Here is a 20,289-nt window from a genome sequence, read left to right on the forward strand (position 1 = left end):
ACTAAAAACAATGAATAGCGAGACTTACTTTGTCTGTCATTTTAATTCTATTGGAAATAGTATGTTATTTAGCGTGCATATTTTTTGATTCATGCATCAGTTGGTTTATTATTTGTCCTAAAAGAAACTTAGTATTGAATAGGCTTGTAAGAAAATTATCCGACTAAGCGATATTTAGTTAAGTTTAATTAATTTTATGTGAAATTTGTTGAAATATTTTAACAAATTTTTATACAATTAATGAAATTGCATAACAAAAAACTTTTTTTTTTGTAGTAAAAAAGAAAGCTTTGTATAAAAAAAAGGTTTCATGTTTTTTTAAGTAAAATGGTTGGAGGTAAACGTCACTGGACTGTTTCTCAGAGAAATTTAGCTGTCGATCTAGTCAATCAGAGTAAAACCTATCGTCAGGTGCAGCAAGAGACTGGAATTCCTCATACTACAGTATCCGACATAATAAATAAGTATAATTTGATCGGAACAACAGCCACAAAAGAAGGCAGGGTCGCAAAAAAAAGACTTCTAAGAGTTCTGATAGAAACTTAATTCTACAAGTCAAGAAAAATCGCTTCATTTCTGCTAGAAAACTGGCTAAGCAAGCTGAAGAGAATTATGGAATCAAATTATCCCATCAGACAACCAGAAATCGTATCCTAGACCAGGGATTTCAACGACGACTTGTGCGTAATACACCATATTTGAGTAAGAAACACATGAAAAGAAGATTGGAATTTGCAAAGAAGTTCAAAAACATTCCGTAAAGTTTTTGGAAAAAAATCCTGTGGAGCGACGAATTGAAATTCAACTTAAAGTCATCTGATGGAGCCCAAAAAGTTCGGAAAAAAGACGGAGAAGCCTACAAATCAAGCTGCGTGATAGGAGCTGTCAAGTATGGTGGCGGTAACGTGATGGTATGGGGTTCAATTGCTTGAAAGGGTGTTGGAAAACTCCAATTTATTGATAATATAATGGATCAGATGCAATACAAAAACATATTAAAGCAAAATTTGAAGTCATCTTCTTGAAAACTTCGGCTAGGATCTGATTTTACATTTCAGCAAGATATCGATCCCAAGCATAGTGCCACTAAAACCAAGGAGTGGTTTGCTGAAAATAATGTTGAGGTCTTGGAATGGCCCGCACAATCACCGGACTTTAATCCCATTGAACATTTCTGGGAAATTTTAAACCGAAAAATTGAAGATCGGTCATTTTCCGAAAAAGATAACCTCAAAGTGGCAATTGAAGAAGCTTGGGAAAAGATTCAACCAGAAGAAACGAAATCTATAGTCGAATCAATGCCTAGACGTCTTGAAGCTATAATCCAAGCAAAGGAAGGCCCAACAAAATATTAAAATAATTGTTTTGTTTATTAAAAAACAAATAATGTGTTCGGTCGAATATTTTTTTGACAATAAAAAAACGACCTAAGTTTCTTTATTTTAAGACTGAAAACTTTGTCATTCATATTTTACATTAAAATAGATAAAATCTATTTAAAAACATGTTCTTTTATTTTTATTAATCTTGAGTTTACCAAAAAAGTCTAAATTTACGAAAATACAGCACTTTTTTTAGGAAAAATATTTAAAAAAATGATTGGCCGGATAATTTTTTGAGACACTGTATAAAAATTCAGAAAAAATAAACTCGAGCCCCTTCATCATTCTACAAATAAAGTTGTAGATACTAAAATGAACCAGGTTAAGAATAATTCTTCAATAAACAATCTTATTATTTTGTAAAAAACCAGACTTAAAGTTTAAGTCTGGTTTTAAGTCTTAAACTTAATCTATTTTGTCTAATTAAATAGAATAACAAATGATCCGGTAGCTTAAATTTCGTGTCTAAATGACGCAATGATATATTAACTAGATGTCTAACTTCACAAAAAATTCCGTAAGAAAAAGTGAAGCAAGTTTTTGAAGTTTTCAATGCCGGTAGCCGTTTTATTTAAACTGACAATAACATTTTTACTTAGCTTTGATTTATCATTGTGTCATTTCAGGTGAAACAAACCTGGGCTGGCAAAAAATGCTTCACTGCGGAAGCGCCAGTTAGATATCTAGTTAATATATATCATTGAAATGACGTGTTTGAATGCCAAATCAAAACGAAGTGAAATCAATTGTTTTCGAATATAATGTTTGATTCTTAAAAGGAATTCGATATATTTCTGAGTTTATTGTACATTAGAATCCTGAGCAACCATTAAAAACGTATAAGTAAAAAACGCCAATATGATAATTCCAGCAGATCTTGCTTATTAAAAAAACCTGATTTATCGAAAATTAGAACCATTCAGGACGCTTAAATGTGGTTTTAGATGAGTTCACTTCTTTTGATGCAGCTGCTCAAATATGTCTTGTTTTTGATTGTGGCACTTAGTGTTCAAATTTTTAGGCTCAAAAAATCTTTTTTTTTCCGAAGTGATTGTAGAGATTAACAGAATCTTGAAATGTTCGGTGGACGCCCATAGCTTTTTATATCGTTCACAGCGTATTCGGGGGGCCTCGGTTCCTTTCCTTAAATACGGCACTCATTCTATGAAACCTTTTTGTAATAAATGCGATTAGTTATGATTTATAAAAACATGATAAATTAGTTTTGCAAGGAAAAGAAACTCTTCCGATATCTAAAAATTTCTAATAGTTTGTATAATGAATCTAAAGCCATGCATAAGTAATGGGGGACGAGTTTTCAAGTAAAATCTTTCTATTCAATAAAGTATCATTTATACATCCGTACATTTCTCTTTATTAATTTTTTTTGCATTTAATTTTTTTTTTTTTTTTTTTTTGTATTAACAAAACTCTTTCACTTGAATTCACTGATTGTCAGCAACGATTCTTTGTTGTATGAGTAAATTGCTTTCTTTTGCAAAAAAAAGCAGACATACTTTAAAGATATATGTTAAAGCAAAAAACGTTTTAGATAAACAAATTGCTCCCAACAGTGTATTATAAGTAAACGTGTTTGTATCCCATAATCCAATTCCTATACTGACTCCTCTGGAATACCTCTGTTCTATTGTAAACTATAAATCTTATTTTAAAAAGCTCCTTAAAAAAATAGGTTCACCACTTCACCAAAAATATGACTGTTTCACTGTAATCTTATTTTCATAATATAAAGGTTACATCCCAGCAAAGCATGGTGGGAAAATAAAGAACGATTTTACAATACCATTTATGTCAGTCTTAAATATATAATTAACTAATTACAAGCTTAATGATCTTTATTTTTGTTTGAGTCTTTTCATTATTTATAAATATTAGACTTTATACCTGCCTTACTCTATATCTAAGTGCTGTTTTAATGTTTGGTAAAGTTGTAGAAAGAAAGTTGCTTTGTTCCTTAGGTAAATTAGAAGTAATAATTACATCACAGTGCAAAAGAACCTGCATGGTTGGTTTCTTAGTACTAGTAAAAATTTTACCTAACAAATAAAATTATACTGAGAAAAGAATAAAGGTCAAAATAAACTTACATACTTGTGAATGTTATGATCAAAATAGGCTGAAATAAAACTTAATAAGAATAGTAATGTAAATACTCCAATAGTTATTTAAATCTTTTTGAATTCAAAATCTTGAATCACTATGGGAAACTGTACTGGAAGCCAGTCTCCATATATGCAATATAAGGTAAGTACTAAAATTTATTCACATGATTGTCTTCTCTTTAATCCAGTATTTTCTGTATATTTTCTCGTTTTGTTATCTTTCCAAGGTAATTCTTAAAATATTGTTCTTTAGTATGCACCTATTAGTAAGTCAATCAATCAAATCAAATCTCGATATGATGTTATTGTTATTGGATCAGGTTATGGAGGTGCAGTTGCCGCTAGTAGAATAGCCCGCACTGGACAAAGTGTTTGTGTTCTTGAGAAAGGTCGTGAATGGCTCCCAGGTGATTTTCCAGAATCAATGGAAGAAGCTATTAAAGAGATGTGTTTAGTGAAATATGAAGAAAAACAGCTACTTGGTAATCTTTGATTTATAAAAATCTTTTTATTAGTTTTGGTAATTGATATTATTACGCAGTTACTTTTATTATTATCATTGTCATTGTCTGATTTTTGTTTTATCATATTTTTTTTAATGAACATTTTCACTAGGTCATCCAGCTAGTTTGTATCAGTTTAACATTACAAAAGATATTACAGTAATGACTACATGCGGGCTTGGTGGCAGTTCATTGACTGATGAAGGTGTTTCATTAGATTGTAAATCAAAAGTATTTTATGATCCTGTTTGGCCACAGCAGTTTCGTGAAGATTTAAGCAATTTTAATAGTGTAGACCGTAGTCATGCTCTAGAAATGCTACGGCCATGTCCTTACCCAGATGATTATCCTCCGCTAAAGCGTATGAATCAAATGAGGAGTACAATAAATAGCATCAATATAATTGATGTAGAAGATATTCATGAAACCTTTTACAGAACTCCGTTAAATATAAATTTTACTGACTTGCCATATAATCATGTTGGTTATTCACAACCTGCATGCAATGGCTGTGGAAATTGTCTTGCTGGATGTAATACTGGTGCCAAAAACACTTTAGCAACAAATTATCTGCAAGATGCTATCAACTATGGTGCTGAAATATTTACTAATGTACAGAGCTTGAGATATTTAAGCTTAAATTTTTATATTTATAGTTGTACTTAAATTAGGGTTTTGTTTCATAATATCAATCTCTAATCATAACTCAAATATAACTTTGGTTGAAGTTTTCACTTTTTTTGATTAAATAAAAGTATGCTTTTTTAATATTTTGTAGGTTGAGGTTCAGACTATTCAAAAAGATTATGCTTCTTATCAATGGCAAGTTGGATACACTATGACTGGTAAAGAAGATAGCCAGCCAAAGATTATTCAAGCAAGCTTTGTATTTTTATGTGCTGGACCACTTGGTTCTACCCAGGTTCTTATGCAATCTAGACTCCAAGGGTTTGAAGTATCTGACCTACTTGGAAAGAAATTTAATGGAAATGGTGGTCTGCTTGGTAAAAAGTCAATTTCGTTTAAAACTAATGTAAACTTAGGTATTTCTTTGAACTGTTATAAGAAAGAAATCATGGCTGAGAGTTTCCTTGATGAGTGATTATCAAAATCCATGAGATATCTATTCAGTGGCAGATAAAACAGAAAATTTTGTGTCAAATAACATAATAAATCATTTCATTAAAATAAGTTTTGTAATTTTGCAATCAATATACTTTTTGCAACATTTTATAAAAGTTGTTCTTTTTAATTTATGTTAATATATGCAGAAAAAATTTTAGACTAAAATTAAAGCTTATTTCCAAACTCAAAACATGATTCTATTAATTTCAAAAAAAAAAAAAAAAAAAAAAAAAAGCAAAAGCAAAAGCAATCTTTTTAGTTCTTGTGTAAAATAATCCTCGTTTTTTTTTTTTTTTTTTTTCATTAAGTTTTCAAAACTAATAAACAGAAAAAAATAATCTTAATAAATTTTACCATTAACAGACAATTAAACAATTGTTACAGTCAAGAAAAAGTTAAATGCATTAAATTTTTCTTTTTAGGGGTAAGCTATTGCAGTAAGAAAGAGCCTTCTTTTGCTACTGGTTTGCGCACAGGGATGTATAAAAAAGGGAAACTTCCAAAAGGATGTCAACAAGCCCCTGGTCCAGCTGTTACTAGTTTTATTGATATAAGAAAAAAACGAAGCGGTTTCATGTTGGAAGACTTAACTGTGCCTAGTGCTTTTTTACCACCATATATTGTTGGATCAGCAATGTCATGTGGTGCTGTTAAAAAACCAGACCCTTTTCCTCATGGTCAACAATGGCATGCAATGTTAAAAGTAATTATTTTACTATTTTGAAGACCCATTAAGTGTGCTTTAATAGTAGCTAGCTGCTGTTAAAAATTATGATTTTGTTTTATGAAAAAGTAATTATTTTGCAACTTACAAATATTCCATCATTAACAGGGTTTTGCGTTTTTTGATTATTAACATATCTTAGTTGATGAACCAAAAGTATATAAAAAGATATTTGATAAAACATTACTGTTAAATAAAGTGGAATAGAAATGGTATATAATATTGCAGTATAACACTTCTATTGGTATGCAACAATTTAAATATGTTTTGTATTTATGTAACATTTTTATTGCAATTTTATTAGTTTTAAAAATTAAAAATTCATTAAAACAACTTCAATAAAACTTAAATCAAGTATAAAAACCACTTAATGAGGTATTGAACTAATTTACTGTAATAAAACATCATTTATGATAGGAAGTTATTTGCAATAAGTCCATTATGTACATCCTGTTTAAAACAATTGAAGATTAAGGTGTATAGGGTTTTAATTATGAGAGACTAGCAAATTTAATCAATGTTTATTTCTTGAGACTACAAATCTAAATCATAATTTAGTTGATTAGTAAGTAAAGATACTGGCACTTGTTCACAGACTGCTGTAGTATTTCTTTAACATGAAACTGTGCTTTCATTAAAATAATGTTTCAAGAATTCAGTCATAAGATGTCTTAAATTCTAAAAGTTATATTAAAAATTCCAAACAGCAACAACAAAGCAGCAACAGTTTCTTAGAAGAATCATTTACATTTTGGTTATCTTTAAAATACATTTTTTTTTAAAAAAAAAGAGAAGAAATTTTATATTATAAAAAATTGCCAGCTCAAAGCTATATGGTTTAAATAGCTATCAACAGCCAAGTATATTGGTTAAGGATCAATCAAATCTAGAGACTTAAAAAGTAACAAATTTAAAAGAAAAATGTAAATCACTTTTAAATTAACAAAACTTTTAATATTTTTAAAAACTAACAAAAATTTTTCTTACTAATTTCAAACTTACTTTTTCTTCCTAAATTTTGAGGAAATAAAGGAATTCTAAAAAAGTTTTGTTTATGCACTTAATTATTTTGTAAAAGTTTCATATCTAAATTTTTAGAACATTGGAAAAGAAGGAGTTGACAATACATTGGGCTTGTTTTGCATGACTGCTGATGAAGCAGACGGTGAAATAGCATATGATAAAAGCATGAAAAGAGTTTATGTGAAATGGAACAATGAACACCATCAAAGGTATTATTATAGTGCAAAAACTGGTCTTGAAGAAGCAATAAATAGTTTAGGGGGAAATGTTGGTGTCTCTCCAAAATGGTCAACGCAGTTAAGTTCAGACACATTGACACGTCACCCTCTTGGTGGTTGTCAAATGGGGGAATCAGGTGAATATGGTGTTGTGAATCATTTTGGGCAGTTGTTCATTGGTAATTTACATTTTTACTTTAAATTTATAAACATTTTCTACTTACATTATTACAAATCTATTGAATATTAGTTCTCTATACATGAGTACATAGCACCATATGTGCATACCATATCTACGGACCATATGTACACACATATGTACACACATATAATTTTGTTTATAGTACTAACATTCAATAGATTAAGTTTAAAAAAGCATGTAATAAAATAATGCTGATAAATGTGTTCCTGTGCCTTACTCAAGAGAGAAATTAGCAGCATTATTTAAAAGCCCAGATTAATTGAAGACATAAGTGGATGAAGGCGTTATGTCGCAAAAATACAAAATTCAAAAACATGTACAACACATTTTTTTCATGAAATTAAATATTACATACACAATCTTAAGTGTTTGGTTACTATATCCCTCCATAAATAATAACATATCTTTGCTATATAAAAACATCTAGAACAATATGTATTCAAAACTTTAACTCCTGATATCTCAGTTCCATATTGGTGTAACATAACACCTTCATCCACTTATGTCTTCAATTTTTTTTTTTAATTCTTAAAAAAAAAATTAATCCAGGCTTTTAAATAATGCTGCATTAATAATTCTCTAAAAATCTCACATTAAATTTTAAGGTTAAATCAATAAACCTTTTAGTGATTTTACTAGAGAAAAAAAAGATACAAATGAGTTAAGATATTTGTTATTAAAGATGTTTTTTTTTTATCATCCAGGCTTTACAAGTAAGAAATTTGTGCTTAAATCTTGTAAAGAAGTATATGAAACTTCTGAGAAATAGGAACAGTAAGATTGAAAATGTGGAGCAAAAGGAAAGCAGACAAATTATTACCAGAAGGAAATCGCCACTGCTTTTCATTAAGAGAATGGACATTAAAATCAAACGCTAATTTTAATGCATGTTCAGCCCACTAAATATACACTGACTAAAACTATTAGTTAGTTATGATGAAATTCAGCAAACATTAATCATTATTTACTTGAAAACCACTTAGCAGATTTTTGTAATTTTTTTACAGAATGAGGCTAAGTTTTTTATTTCAATCATTTTTCATATTTTTAATTGGACTCTTGTAAGCCAAATCTTTTTGTGAAAACTTAATATCATTTCCTGGATCTTGCTTTGAGTTTTTCTTAAAATCATCTTCATCTTGAGTTAATTTCTTGTTTTTCAGTAGGATTCCTTTTATAATTAACTCAATAACTTGCTGCTTAGGATAGTTTGGAGAATTTGCTTCCTTAGGTACCAATTTGAGGACATTTTGTTCATACCATTCAAGAGACTTCTAGAAGTAGTGGGCTGTAGCCAAATCAGTCCAAAAAAAAGTGGAGATACAATTCTTTTTAATGAATAACAAAAGGTGTTTCTTTAAATATTCTTCTATATACAAATCAAAGCTCAAAGTCTTACAAGTAATGTATGATGCACTTTTCAAACCACAGGAGCAGATTGCTTGCAATACAAGGAACTTGGAAGCAAGTTTTTCAGTTTGAATCCCCTGTTTTCACTCACCTAATATAAAAATATTTCTGACCTTTAATGAAAAAGCAAAAAAATGTTTAGAAATTTAATAAAACCTTAATCCAAACATTTCAGATTGAATGATTTAAGATGGCATCTGATGATGTAAAAAACAAAAAAAAAGTTCAAAAAAAAAATTATGAAAAAGCCTTTATGTTTGATCATCTTCAATTATGCACAACGTCAATGTTACATAAAGGATTTTAAAAACAGTTTTAATGCGCCTATTTTCTTAATATACTGTATCATTAATAGCATTATTCTTTTTAAGGAAATTCTGAAGATACTTATGATGGCTTATATGTTATTGATTCTTCAATCATTCCATGTGCTCTTGGTACCAATCCAATGTTTACAATAACCTGTCTCGCAGAAAGATGCATGCGAATAATAGCTGAAAATGAGCATTGGACTATTGATTATACTTTGGGTGTAAGTTGGCTCAACATATTCATAATTGTTATTATTTAAGAGATAATTTTTATTATTTAAGAGATAATGAAGTGTGAGATCAAACCATGCTGACTTTTTTTTAAATTTGATTCCTAAAACTTCTTTCTTTCAGGGGAAACCAAATGCTAAGTCTGGTAAAGCAAATACTGGGGTTTAGAATCCACAAATCAGAAAATTCACAGAAACTGCTATCTAAAGTGTGTTAAAATTAACAATTTTTAACCAAATTTGAATTGTATTAAGTTATTATTTTACAGCCATATTTTCTTGCTATTTTTTTTATTTTTTTTTAAATATATAAAGTGCAAAAGTGCACTTAAAAAATCTCATTTTTTATTTTTGACTTTTTTTTTTTTGTGTGTTTGATAGTTTTAGGGTTTCTTTTTGGTCCCTAAAAATAATTTTGTTTGTAAAGGGTTTAAAAAATCTTTTTATTTTTTATTTTTTTGTTTTTTTTGTTTTTTAAGAAGTTTTTTAGTAATAAAGAAAGTGTAAGCATGTTTCATTGTTTTATTACTGATAGCTGTGTAGATGAGAAGCTATTTTATCTTTAATTCAAACTCTATTCATGCAGTTTTAATTTTCAAAATAATATTGCTACACAGGTGTTTATACATTAATGTATGCCTGCATTTATACACTATGATGTTTTAATAAATAATATTAAATACATTTTTAGTCTGGAACCAATGTCATTTTATCTTGTTATACCACTTAAATTATCAATGCAAGAAGTTGCATTTTAAATAATTGAATTCAAAGTTTATCCAAAGTTTGTAAATTAAGTAATATCACTAATTTTTATTATAATGCCATCGCTTTTTGTAAAACTTGCTTAAAGAATTTGGTTTCTACAATAAATATTAACCGGTAGTAGAATATGGAATCTAGAAAAACTGTTAAGCGAACTTCTGGTAAACATGTTTCCTCTTCTGATGAATCAAGTTATGATGAAGAAAGCAATGAGGAGGAAGGTGATAAAAATGAAAAGTTTGAGGTAGAATTTTTCCATTGATTACTTCAATAATTTTCCAATTAAATTAATAATATTTTCAAATTTCATTAAAATCAATATCCAGGATAAAAAGTACTAAGTTTTATGAGTGTTTATGAATTCTATAAAAATTCTATAAAAATATTAAAGAAGTTCTATTAAAACCCTTATAGAATCCCAAAAATTTTGTAAATTATTTGTAAAAAAGTTTTTTATTGTTAACAAGAAGTAATTCTAAGTAAACTTTTAAAGTCAACAGAAAAATCAGAAAACTTTATAAAAAAGGATTCGGGTTTTTTCGAATTTTTAGGTTAGGAATTAGAATGGAAGTATGTTTCAAATAGTAATGCATGAATGATAACGTAATTGCATCAATCTTTTTCAAGCTTTTATTTGTTAGTTACAAATGTTTCTACTTTTTTGACTTTGTTTTTTTGTGTTTTTAGGATATTAATGTAGAGTTTGAGGCTGAGATGCCCTTTGAAGAAGACTTTCATGGCATAAAGCAGTTACTACTTAATGTGTGTAAACAGTTTTTTTTACGTTGTTAGTAAAGAAGCTGAGTTTAACAAAAGTTAAAAAACAAAAAAGATGTAATAAAACATGTTATAGCATACAAATTATAGCATCAAATTTACTCTTGTATTAAAGTTTACTGTTATGTTGTTTTATGTTGAGTCTGCCCAATGAGAAAAGGTTAGTTTATAACCTTTTTGTAATCTGTTGCTTCCTTCATATCAATACTTGAATTTCTAAAGGACAAATACATTTTTTAATGCTTCCATATAAATGAAAATAAGCACATGGTGTCTGGGGAGAGTTACTTTTATTCCAGGTGTATTAAAACGTGCTGAAATAAATTTTTACACAAAAATATTTACAAGCTTCAGGACTTTTGTTGCAACTTTTTCAGATTTTTTATTTAAAATACTATTAAGTTTATATAGCAATCTCTAGAAAATACTGACAAAAAAAAAAGTTATATATATTTTTTTTTAAATGTAAGGATCAATTTTTTTGAACTTTGTGTCTTTGAACTTTTCATATAAATTTGTAATACCAACAAAATACAGTAATCATCAATGATGAAATTGTTTTAAATATTTAACACTGTGCTATAATTTTCTAACATCTTCAAATGAAATGAATTATTTTATGTTAGTTTTTTTTTTTAAATTTTTAAAAATACTTTTGGCCAATAATTGAATCACTAGAAAATAACAAATAAATTGAGTAGTATGAGTAAAATCTCAACTTAATGTAAATAAGAATTTTTTTTAATTTTAACAAAATAAAGGAAAAACTTTTGTTTTTGTAAAACTTCTTATAAATATTTTAGGCCCTTGTAACACTTCGTATTGATGTTTCTGAACTTTGTGAACTGATAATAAGCCAGCAAAATGTCGGCAGTACAATGAAGGTAAAACTGGATAAATTTACTTATCATAGTAAATCCTAATAAGTAAATCTAATTAATTACAATCTCTGATTGCCTTACAAGAATCCCCTGTTTTCACTCACCTATTATAAGTATTAGTTATATTATTGTTGTATTTTGTTTTTAAGTCAAAGTTTAAGCAATATATTTTAAGATAGCAGATGAAGAAGACAGCGAAGTTTATGGCATCTTTACAGCTCTCAGCTTCAAAAAGTATGGGGTTAGTGTCATTCATTAAAAGAAAGAGTATTTTTATAGAATAATATCTGCATATGTTGCTAATGTTATAATATTTTTACACATGTTTTGTAAATGTGATTTAATGAAGTTTTGAATGGTAATTTTAGGCCTCTAATATCTGTTTTTGAAATGTACCACCTCAAGGGAAAAAAAGAATATAAGCAAAATTTTGATTACTTGACAAAAAATTTTTTTAAAGCAATTTTTGATATTTTAGGGAAAAAAATGCTTTCAGGAACTTCAAAGAGAACTGCTATCAAAAGCAAACAGTTGTGGAAAGAGTGAGCAGCTAAAACATGTTTTTCAGAATAAAAATGTTGCATATCTTGTCAATGAACGGTTCATAAATTTACCAGGTCAAATTGCTGTGCCTTTCCATAAATCTCTTATGTAAGTATTTTGTTTGTAATAATTATTTCATTAAAATATCATGCTATCATGATCTTATGTATATATGATCTTAAAATAAATTTCATGGACTTTATAAAAATCATATAAGTATATATATTTCATACAAGTGTATAAAAAGCCAAAGAGTTATTTTCGTTGGACCAAAATCTTTTTTATACTAAAATTGTTAAAAAATTTTGATTCTTGGATAATTTGTAGGTTTATTTTCTGCCCAAATGCATCATGTTTTATTTTTTGACTATGATCTATTGGATAAAGCAAGGAGTCTGTTTTGAAAAAGTGTATCTAAAATTATATGAGCTCACATTGCTTTTTTAGCTCAGAATACAAGAATAATTTTAAGTAACCTCAATTTTCAAACAATGCAATGAGCAAAGCTGCCATCAGTATGTAGTATGTGTGTGTGTTTATCTTTTATCTTTGATATACTCTCTAACCAGCCGGAGAGATATGCAGTCTCACCTTTGTTCAGACAAAACAAGTTTCTTCTGCAGTGGGAACACACTAGTGAAGGACAAACTTCAAGAACTTCAAGATCAAAATCAAAATTTGGCCAAAAATATATTCTTGAATTTTCTCACATACTGAGGGTGATATGGGCGTTAGAGATTTTGATCTGATACCTTTATTTATCAGGCAAACTGCATAAGTTGATAATTTAAAGTTTGCTGCCATGTTGGAAAATGATATTTTTTTTTATCTAAAAAGCAGCAGTAAATGGGTTATTTTGACTACCATAATGGCTGACTTTATTAAAACTTTGGAAGAAAAAAAGCTAAAAATTATGCGTTTTAATTTTGAAAATATACATATTTAGCATTTAGTTCAGATTTTTCTGGCAACATATATTGCGTTTACTAATGCATATGATTGATTAACTGTAAAAAAACCAGGAGTGGGGAGAGTTTCAACCTGGTGGTGTTGCTTCACTTTTTCTTACAGAATTTTTGTGAAGTTAGACATCTAGATAATATATACAATTGGGAAGGATTAACTTGTAAAACCGGTAAAGATAGGTAAAACAACATCTTTACTCAACTTGAAGATTTATAATATATTTGAACTAAAATTTGGCATTAAAAAAAAAAAAATTGGAGTATTGTAAAAAATATCATTATTATACCGATAAATATCGGTATTCTTGTTATTTTTACATATTCTGATAAACCGATAAAAAAATGCAATATTATCGTTTCAACTGATACATTTCCAATCAGTTATTATTTCAAATGATAAGTTATCGTTTCATAGACAAACTCATATCGTTTGATATTGTTATCGTTTCAAAATAATAACGATACGTAGACCCCTACTTTCTGCAGGTCAACTTCATTAACTGGAAATGTTATGCAGGGTACCCAAAAATCTAATCTTATTTAATCTCTTAAATTGATAAATTTAGAAAGAGCTTTATCTTTAAATTTTAAGTTATTTTAAAAAAATTGTTGTTTCTTTTTCCTTTTCTTTACCACTGCATATTATTGTCTATAGCTAGTTGTATCTTAAAACAGTAACAGCTATTAGAATGGCTGAACTATTCATCATTTATTTGTCTTTGCTATGATATTAAAATTGGAAATATATCAGTAAGAATAGTAATGAAATTGATAATAATGTCAACAATAAAAATGATAAAAATAATACTCTCAATAATAAATTCATTGCTTTTGTTGACTGTCATTTTTGTTGATGTTGACTAAAAATCCCCAGAAAAAAATAAACTGCAACCAAACATTCAGTGGACAATAAAAATATTTTCCAAAGGCATAATCTGTCCCCCTTAATATTATGCAGTACTTCTTAAACATATGATTTGTTACACAAAAATGTCCTATTTTTTCTTGAAAAGTTTTATTTAAAAAAAAAAAAAAAAGTTGAGTGCTGTTTCAAAGGTAAAGAAAAATATATGTTTTGGAATCTTTTTAAAGATTTTGATTTTTATTTTTCTAAAAAAGTAATCAGAATCATAAGAAAACATTTTCTATCCTCTTATCTTCCCCAATTAATATTATGTTCCACACAAAAGTTTTGAATTGAATAGAAAAATACTTTTTAAATTTGCCTTATTATGTAATCCTAATCATAATAAACACGATAACAACACAAAAATCATCAAGTTTTTACACTTTTTTCTTTAGATGTGAAGTTGATGAAGCCAAAAAAACGGTTAGACATTCTTTTTTTAAACACTCTGGAATTTGACAAATGTTTTGTTGACGAGAAAAAACTTTGATTTATTTAAATAATTTATTATTTGCTATTATAAAGGTCACCTAATTCTTATACTAGATTGTAGGATTCTTTTTACAGGATTCTACATTTGACTTTGATTACTTGCTTCTTATTTCTAAAACTCTACAACCATCAAATGTCTCTCACAAGCCAAGCAAAAAGAAGAAGAAGAAGACAAGTAATCAACCAGATCAAGAAACCGTAGAGTATACCAACTTTGAGGATGAAGTTTTTCTTAAAGTATATCTGATATTAAAAGTGTCTTTTTATGTTTTGTGGTTGCATTATTAGTTATACAGTTACAAAACCGTAAAAAAAAGAAATATAAATTTATAGAATTTTTAACTTTCAAAGAGTTCTTGCTAAGTGACACAATGTAGGTATAAATACAAGGTTTAAATTAAATAATTGCAAATATTAAAGCTATCGATTAGTTATCAAATAAATGGTGCTTAAAATGGTATTTTATAAAATGACCCAACTTTGACATTTGATTTTAAACAAATAAATGTTATTAAAAAGATTTTTATGTTTATAGAAATAATAAAATGAAAAATGTGTACAATGGTTTAAATCTTCATTTTGCCTAAAAACTTGTTCAGTTAAGCTGAAAATAAAACCATCAGTTCAAGGTCATTACAAATTTTCTTTTTTTTTTTAATTTCTTGTCATTTACTCATGATTATTGTGAATTTTAAAAAAAATTTAAGTTTGTTTATGAGATGTTGCAATTTCTAAAAAAATTGATGCAAATATAATCTTTTTTAAAAAAGTTGTAAATCACAAATATTTTAAAGCTTTTTTTTTTTTTCAATTGCAAATTTAAAAGATTTTTTTTGGTTTCAAATATTTTTAGTTTCAAATATTTTTTATTTATATATATTTTTATTTATATATATTTTTATTTATATATAATTTTATTTATATATAATTTTATTTATATATAATTTTATTTATATATAATTTTATTTATATATAATTTTATTTATATATAATTTTATTTATATATAATTTTATTTATAATTTTATTTATATATATATATAAAAAAAAAGTAAATTTTCAAAAATGCATTTTACAAATAAATATAATGACAGTATGCTTTTTTTTTTTTTTTTTCAGGCAAGTGAGTTTAGTTTTAATTACTGTGTCACTGAAGCAACTGGACTTGCTGCAAGCGGCTCTTGGGACTTTTCAGATAAACCCATGAACACCTTCAGAACTGTCATTATTGTTCCTGTTACAAAATGGAGTGGTATTATTAAAGACATAGCTGATATGGTAGAAGAGTAAAATATTTTGCGTGTGAACATAATTTGCGTAAAACATTTCTAATCGATTGGTTATAAACAAAGAAATAGCAAAATGCTTTGCAGTTTTGTTTGAGATTTACTTTTCAAGACTGAAAAGTATCCGTAAATTAAATTATGGTTTTAATAACATAGAATTGTAATAATGAAAATATATGCTATATATATATATATATATATATATATATATATATATATATATATATATATATATATATATATATATATATATATATATATATATATCATGCTATTAACAATTCACACAGTTTGAAAGAATTTGAAGTTTTCTTAATATGTTATCCATTTTCTTTTATCATTTCTTAAAAAATTTTATTTTGCAAAAAAAATTCTCTTCATCACTTTAATTCTTTCTTAACAAAAAAAGAATTTGAAGAATGAAGAAATAGGATTGTTAAGCTGAGATTGCTATTGCAAATGAGCAATCAAGTGATCAATGAATTGTTTCAACAGATTATCCATTCTGAAGAGAAAATAAAGGAAAGATTTCAAGCTCTAAAAAAATGTGAGTATTTCTTGGTAATTTAAATTGGACTTCAAGATTTTTTATAATATATACAAGATCATGATCATATTTTAATAAAATCAAGACCATATTGTAAATCATTTGATAGATTAATATATTGTGAATCATTTAATCATTTGATAGATTTATTAAAGATTGTTGCAATAAATTTTGATGATCTTTCAAAACAAAAATTTTAAATTCCCTTTTTGTGTGTAATAAATTGTTTAAGCATAAAAATCAAGACCATATTGTGAATCGTTTGATAGATTAATATATTGTGAATCATTTAATCATTTGATAGATTTATTAAAGCTTGTTGCAATAAATTTTGATGATCTTTCAAAGCAAAAATTTTAAATTCCCTTTTCTGTGTAATAAATTATTTAAGCATAAAAATGCCCATGCAGATGGGAGCACTAAGTGCTTAGGATTTATGCAGAATCCTAAATGGAAAAAATGATTGTGGTCAATGCCTTGTGATGATTACTAACTAGTAGTTACTATAAATAAATTGTATTAATTACTAAAGAATCACGAAGACACGATATTTAAAAAACACAAATTGCCATATTTAAAGAGTTATAAATTTTCTCTTTTCAGTAAATCAAGTGATCCAAGATAATCAGCTAAAGCTAAAACACACAAGAAAAGAAACTGAAGCACTTTTAGCTTCTTTGAGTGCAACCCAACATAGATGCATACAAGAAGAGATAGAGCTAAAATGGTTGAGTATGAGAGAAAAAATATTTGCTGAGCAAAAAGAATCTTCTTTAAAAGAAAAAAATGATCTACTTAATCAAATAGTAAGCATGAGATAAGTATGTGTAAATGTAATGTAATGTAATGTAATGTATGTATGTATGTATGTATGTATGTATGTATGTATGTATGTATGTATGTATGTATGTATGTATGTATGTATGTATGTATGTATGTATGTATGTATGCATGAAAATATAAAAGAAATTAAATATATAAAATAATATTGAGTTCTTAAAACTTTTCTGTTTGGTTGTTATAAATTTTTTACTTCGTTATTTTAGAAAGTTTTAGAAAGTACAAGCGCAGAAGAGAGGTTAGAAATAGCATTAAAACTGCCAATAAAATGACTTCCTCAAAAAAAACGTAATTGTATGTAGATTAAACTTATTATTTTTTCATTGTCAAAACAACGTTTACAAAACAGGCGATCGTTTGTTCAACGGACTCGTCATTTTGCTGGTAGCTGTTTTTGTGACGTTTTTCTAAAATGAATGTTGCGTACATATTAAGCGTAAACATAGTTTTACTTTCTCGTCCAAAAACGAATTCATATTTTTCATGAAGTTAGTTGCAAAATGTAAGTATCAAATTATTGTCCTAGAAGTTAGCAGTCTTGTGTTTTCTACTCTTCTCTTAATTGTCTATCCGTTAAGTAGTTGATCTATTTAGTTTTGATTTTTTGGTCGGCCATATCTAAGACACCTCTGACCGTGAAATATAATCTAATCTAAAAAATCATGCTTCTAATACATGTAAAAGTTGCTTAAGCTTTTATAAAATTGTGATAAAATATTGATTTAAGCAAATAGACAGTTCTATTTGCTTAAATCAATAATACTATAAATCTTTAACATTATTATAGTGAGTTCTATTGTTTTAGTTATTTTTTCACCTTTTTTTTACATTAATGTTCATTAATGCACAATGACTAAAAGCAATAAGCCTGTTTGAGCATCGTCTATTAAAACTCAAACTTATTTGATCTTCATCTATTGAACCTCAAAACTGTTTTAAAAATTTTTTGTTAGCTTTAAACTGTCACATAAAAACTTTACTAAGGAGAAATAAAAGAATTAATTTTAATTTTTTTTTTTGTCTATCAAATTTTTCTACTACGTTTTACTTTTATCATTTTTTAAATAAAGCAGTTTCTGAAGTTTACTGGAGAAAACGTTTGCGTAAAATTTAAAACATCCTCTGTTGGCCTGTTACATATTTTTCATACAAAAGTTGTTATTGATGTTTTAGATTGGAGTTTTTATCTACTTGTGACAAATTTTTAAAAGAATTTGACTTTATTAGTAAAGATAAATCATGTCATCAGCATACCAGCAATGTAGAGATGAGCGAGTTGACAAAGGAAAACATAAGTATAATTGAAAGTCAGGGACTTTTTTTTTTGAAATTTGTTCTTCTAGATATCCTATATTCCTAAGTATTTCTATCTAGATGTACTAATATTCCTACGTATTTACGTTCTTATTTTTGCTTATTCTTCTGTTTTTTAATTTAAGGGTTTTATATTTTTAGCATTTAATTCTCCACAACTTCATCAACTTGAAAATCAAAAAGCAGTTGACAAGAAGACTGAACTGGACGAGGCTTTAAGAGCAGTTCACTTAAAGAAGAAACGTGCGTTTTTCAAGTTTCTTTTTGTTTCATTTTTATATCGCTTTTTATGTTATAGATTTAATCTTGTAATCTTTTTATTTTCTTTAGAACTTCACGATGAATTATCAGAGTACAACGATGAAATCTCTCGGTTAAAATGCCTGAAATCAAAACTTATTAACAACAACGAAAATCTTGAACTCCAACGGTATAGACAGTTTTTTTTTTAAGAATACCAAATTTGATTTAGATTTTGAGAGTTAACGCGATATTAGTTGGTTAAGACGCTTCGCTATCAAAATGTTTCCTCTTTAGCAATTTAACGGAGATTAACATGGTGAGCGAGGAATGCTGTCGCTTGACTAAACACTGTCAGCAACTGAACGTAGAGCTCTTTCAGCGTCAACAATGTCGCATCCATAATAGACATCCAAATCCATCATCTTGTAAACAACAAGTATCCAAAGACCAATCAAAAGAATTAAAAAAATCTCGTTTACTCTGTTTTGGTGTCTCAAATCCGCCTATCTCAAGTGCTTCGCCTCAACCGCTGAAGAAAAAGCGTTTTAACTATCCGTCAAACGAGAGCTCGTCTAAAATCGTTCATTCTAAATGGAGTTTTTCTGCACCTATTGAAGATTCGTTTGATTTTGAGGTAAACTATTTCCATTCTGCCTGGTTAATCATTAAGAAAAAAAAAAGAAAAAAATAATAATAACATTCGTTTTCTCCGTAGATGAGCGACGAAGATTCTTTTATGAAAGCCATAAACGATGGTGGAGAGGAAGGGATTTGATGATTTGTTACAATTGAGCTGTGCAGCAGCAACTTTTAAGATCATTTTCATTTGTTTGATAAACACATGCTGTGTTCTATATCTTTCAGTTTGTACTTCTAGCAAAAAAAGTTCTAGTCTGTAAATGTGTATGAGTCGAAATTAACTTTCGAGTATTCAGTTCACTGGTTTATCGTGCGTTTAAGTTGAGTTTCACTTGCGGAGCTTATTGGTGTTGAGTATTGATCGGCCGAAATTCGGTTCGGGTACGGTTACGACTAAAATTTTGGCCGGAACCGAAATTCCGGTACCGGTTTCTGATACATTCAAGATTTCGGTCCCGAGCGGACTTTCAGTTCAAAATGATACAGAAAATAGAAATCGTAATGCTTTATTTAGCATTATAGCGTTATTATCATTCTGAATAAAAATAAATAAAATCTTTTTTTAATTGTTGAGCCTAAGAATTAATGGAAATAAGACTTGACTTTGTTTGAAAACTAATTTTCTTGTTTAAATTCATTTTAAATTAATATTCATATCTTGTAATCTTTTTTGTCGTTATTATTTGAAAGACAATGTTGTTATGTGTATAATTTTTACATAAATAGATATATCTATTTATATAAAAATTGTACACATAACATTACATTATGCACATAACACAATAATAAATATTTCAATTATGTAGTCTATTAAAATTTTCGTTGTTTCAATTGAATCAAC

The 20,289-nt window shown here is 27.5% G+C and overlaps 3 protein-coding genes across 7 annotated transcripts; all 3 read left to right on the forward strand.

The window, feature by feature from the left end:
- Nucleotides 1-2,574: 2,574 nt before the first annotated feature.
- Nucleotides 2,575-10,247, forward strand: LOC145186578 (uncharacterized). The gene is made up of 8 exons (XM_090095468.1): nt 2,575-3,647; nt 3,759-3,987; nt 4,121-4,620; nt 4,787-5,012; nt 5,556-5,836; nt 6,956-7,277; nt 9,082-9,242; nt 9,376-10,247. Exons 1-8 carry the CDS (start codon nt 3,603-3,605, stop codon nt 9,418-9,420), a joined length of 1,809 nt encoding a protein of 602 aa, XP_089951594.1. The 5' UTR covers nt 2,575-3,602; the 3' UTR covers nt 9,421-10,247.
- Nucleotides 10,102-16,412, forward strand: LOC145186584 (protein BCCIP homolog). Its single transcript, XM_090095475.1, has 9 exons — nt 10,102-10,260; nt 10,704-10,778; nt 11,597-11,677; nt 11,850-11,915; nt 12,153-12,325; nt 14,485-14,512; nt 14,657-14,818; nt 15,699-15,985; nt 16,275-16,412. Exons 1-8 carry the CDS (start codon nt 10,144-10,146, stop codon nt 15,867-15,869), a joined length of 873 nt encoding a protein of 290 aa, XP_089951601.1. The 5' UTR covers nt 10,102-10,143; the 3' UTR covers nt 15,870-15,985; nt 16,275-16,412.
- LOC145186581 (uncharacterized) lies at nt 16,276-19,729 on the forward strand. Of its 5 annotated transcripts, none has more exons than XM_090095469.1 (8): nt 16,276-16,412; nt 17,016-17,218; nt 17,459-17,490; nt 18,426-18,559; nt 18,708-18,809; nt 18,897-18,996; nt 19,104-19,443; nt 19,525-19,729. In XM_090095469.1, exons 1-8 carry the CDS (start codon nt 16,325-16,327, stop codon nt 19,582-19,584), a joined length of 1,059 nt encoding a protein of 352 aa, XP_089951595.1. In that variant the 5' UTR covers nt 16,276-16,324; the 3' UTR covers nt 19,585-19,729. The 5 variants fall into 5 exon arrangements, with proteins under 5 accessions (XP_089951595.1, XP_089951596.1, XP_089951599.1 ...); XM_090095470.1 differs by having other exon boundaries at nt 18,426-18,547; XM_090095473.1 differs by lacking the exon at nt 17,459-17,490 and having other exon boundaries at nt 16,284-16,412.
- Nucleotides 19,730-20,289: the final 560 nt, after the last annotated feature.

Source organism: Hydra viridissima, unplaced genomic scaffold, assembly GCF_058129835.1.
Source record: "Hydra viridissima isolate aposymbiotic clone 2 unplaced genomic scaffold, HvirCarnegie_v1 scaffold_8, whole genome shotgun sequence".
In the NCBI taxonomy this organism is placed as follows: Eukaryota; Metazoa; Cnidaria; class Hydrozoa; order Anthoathecata; family Hydridae; genus Hydra; species Hydra viridissima.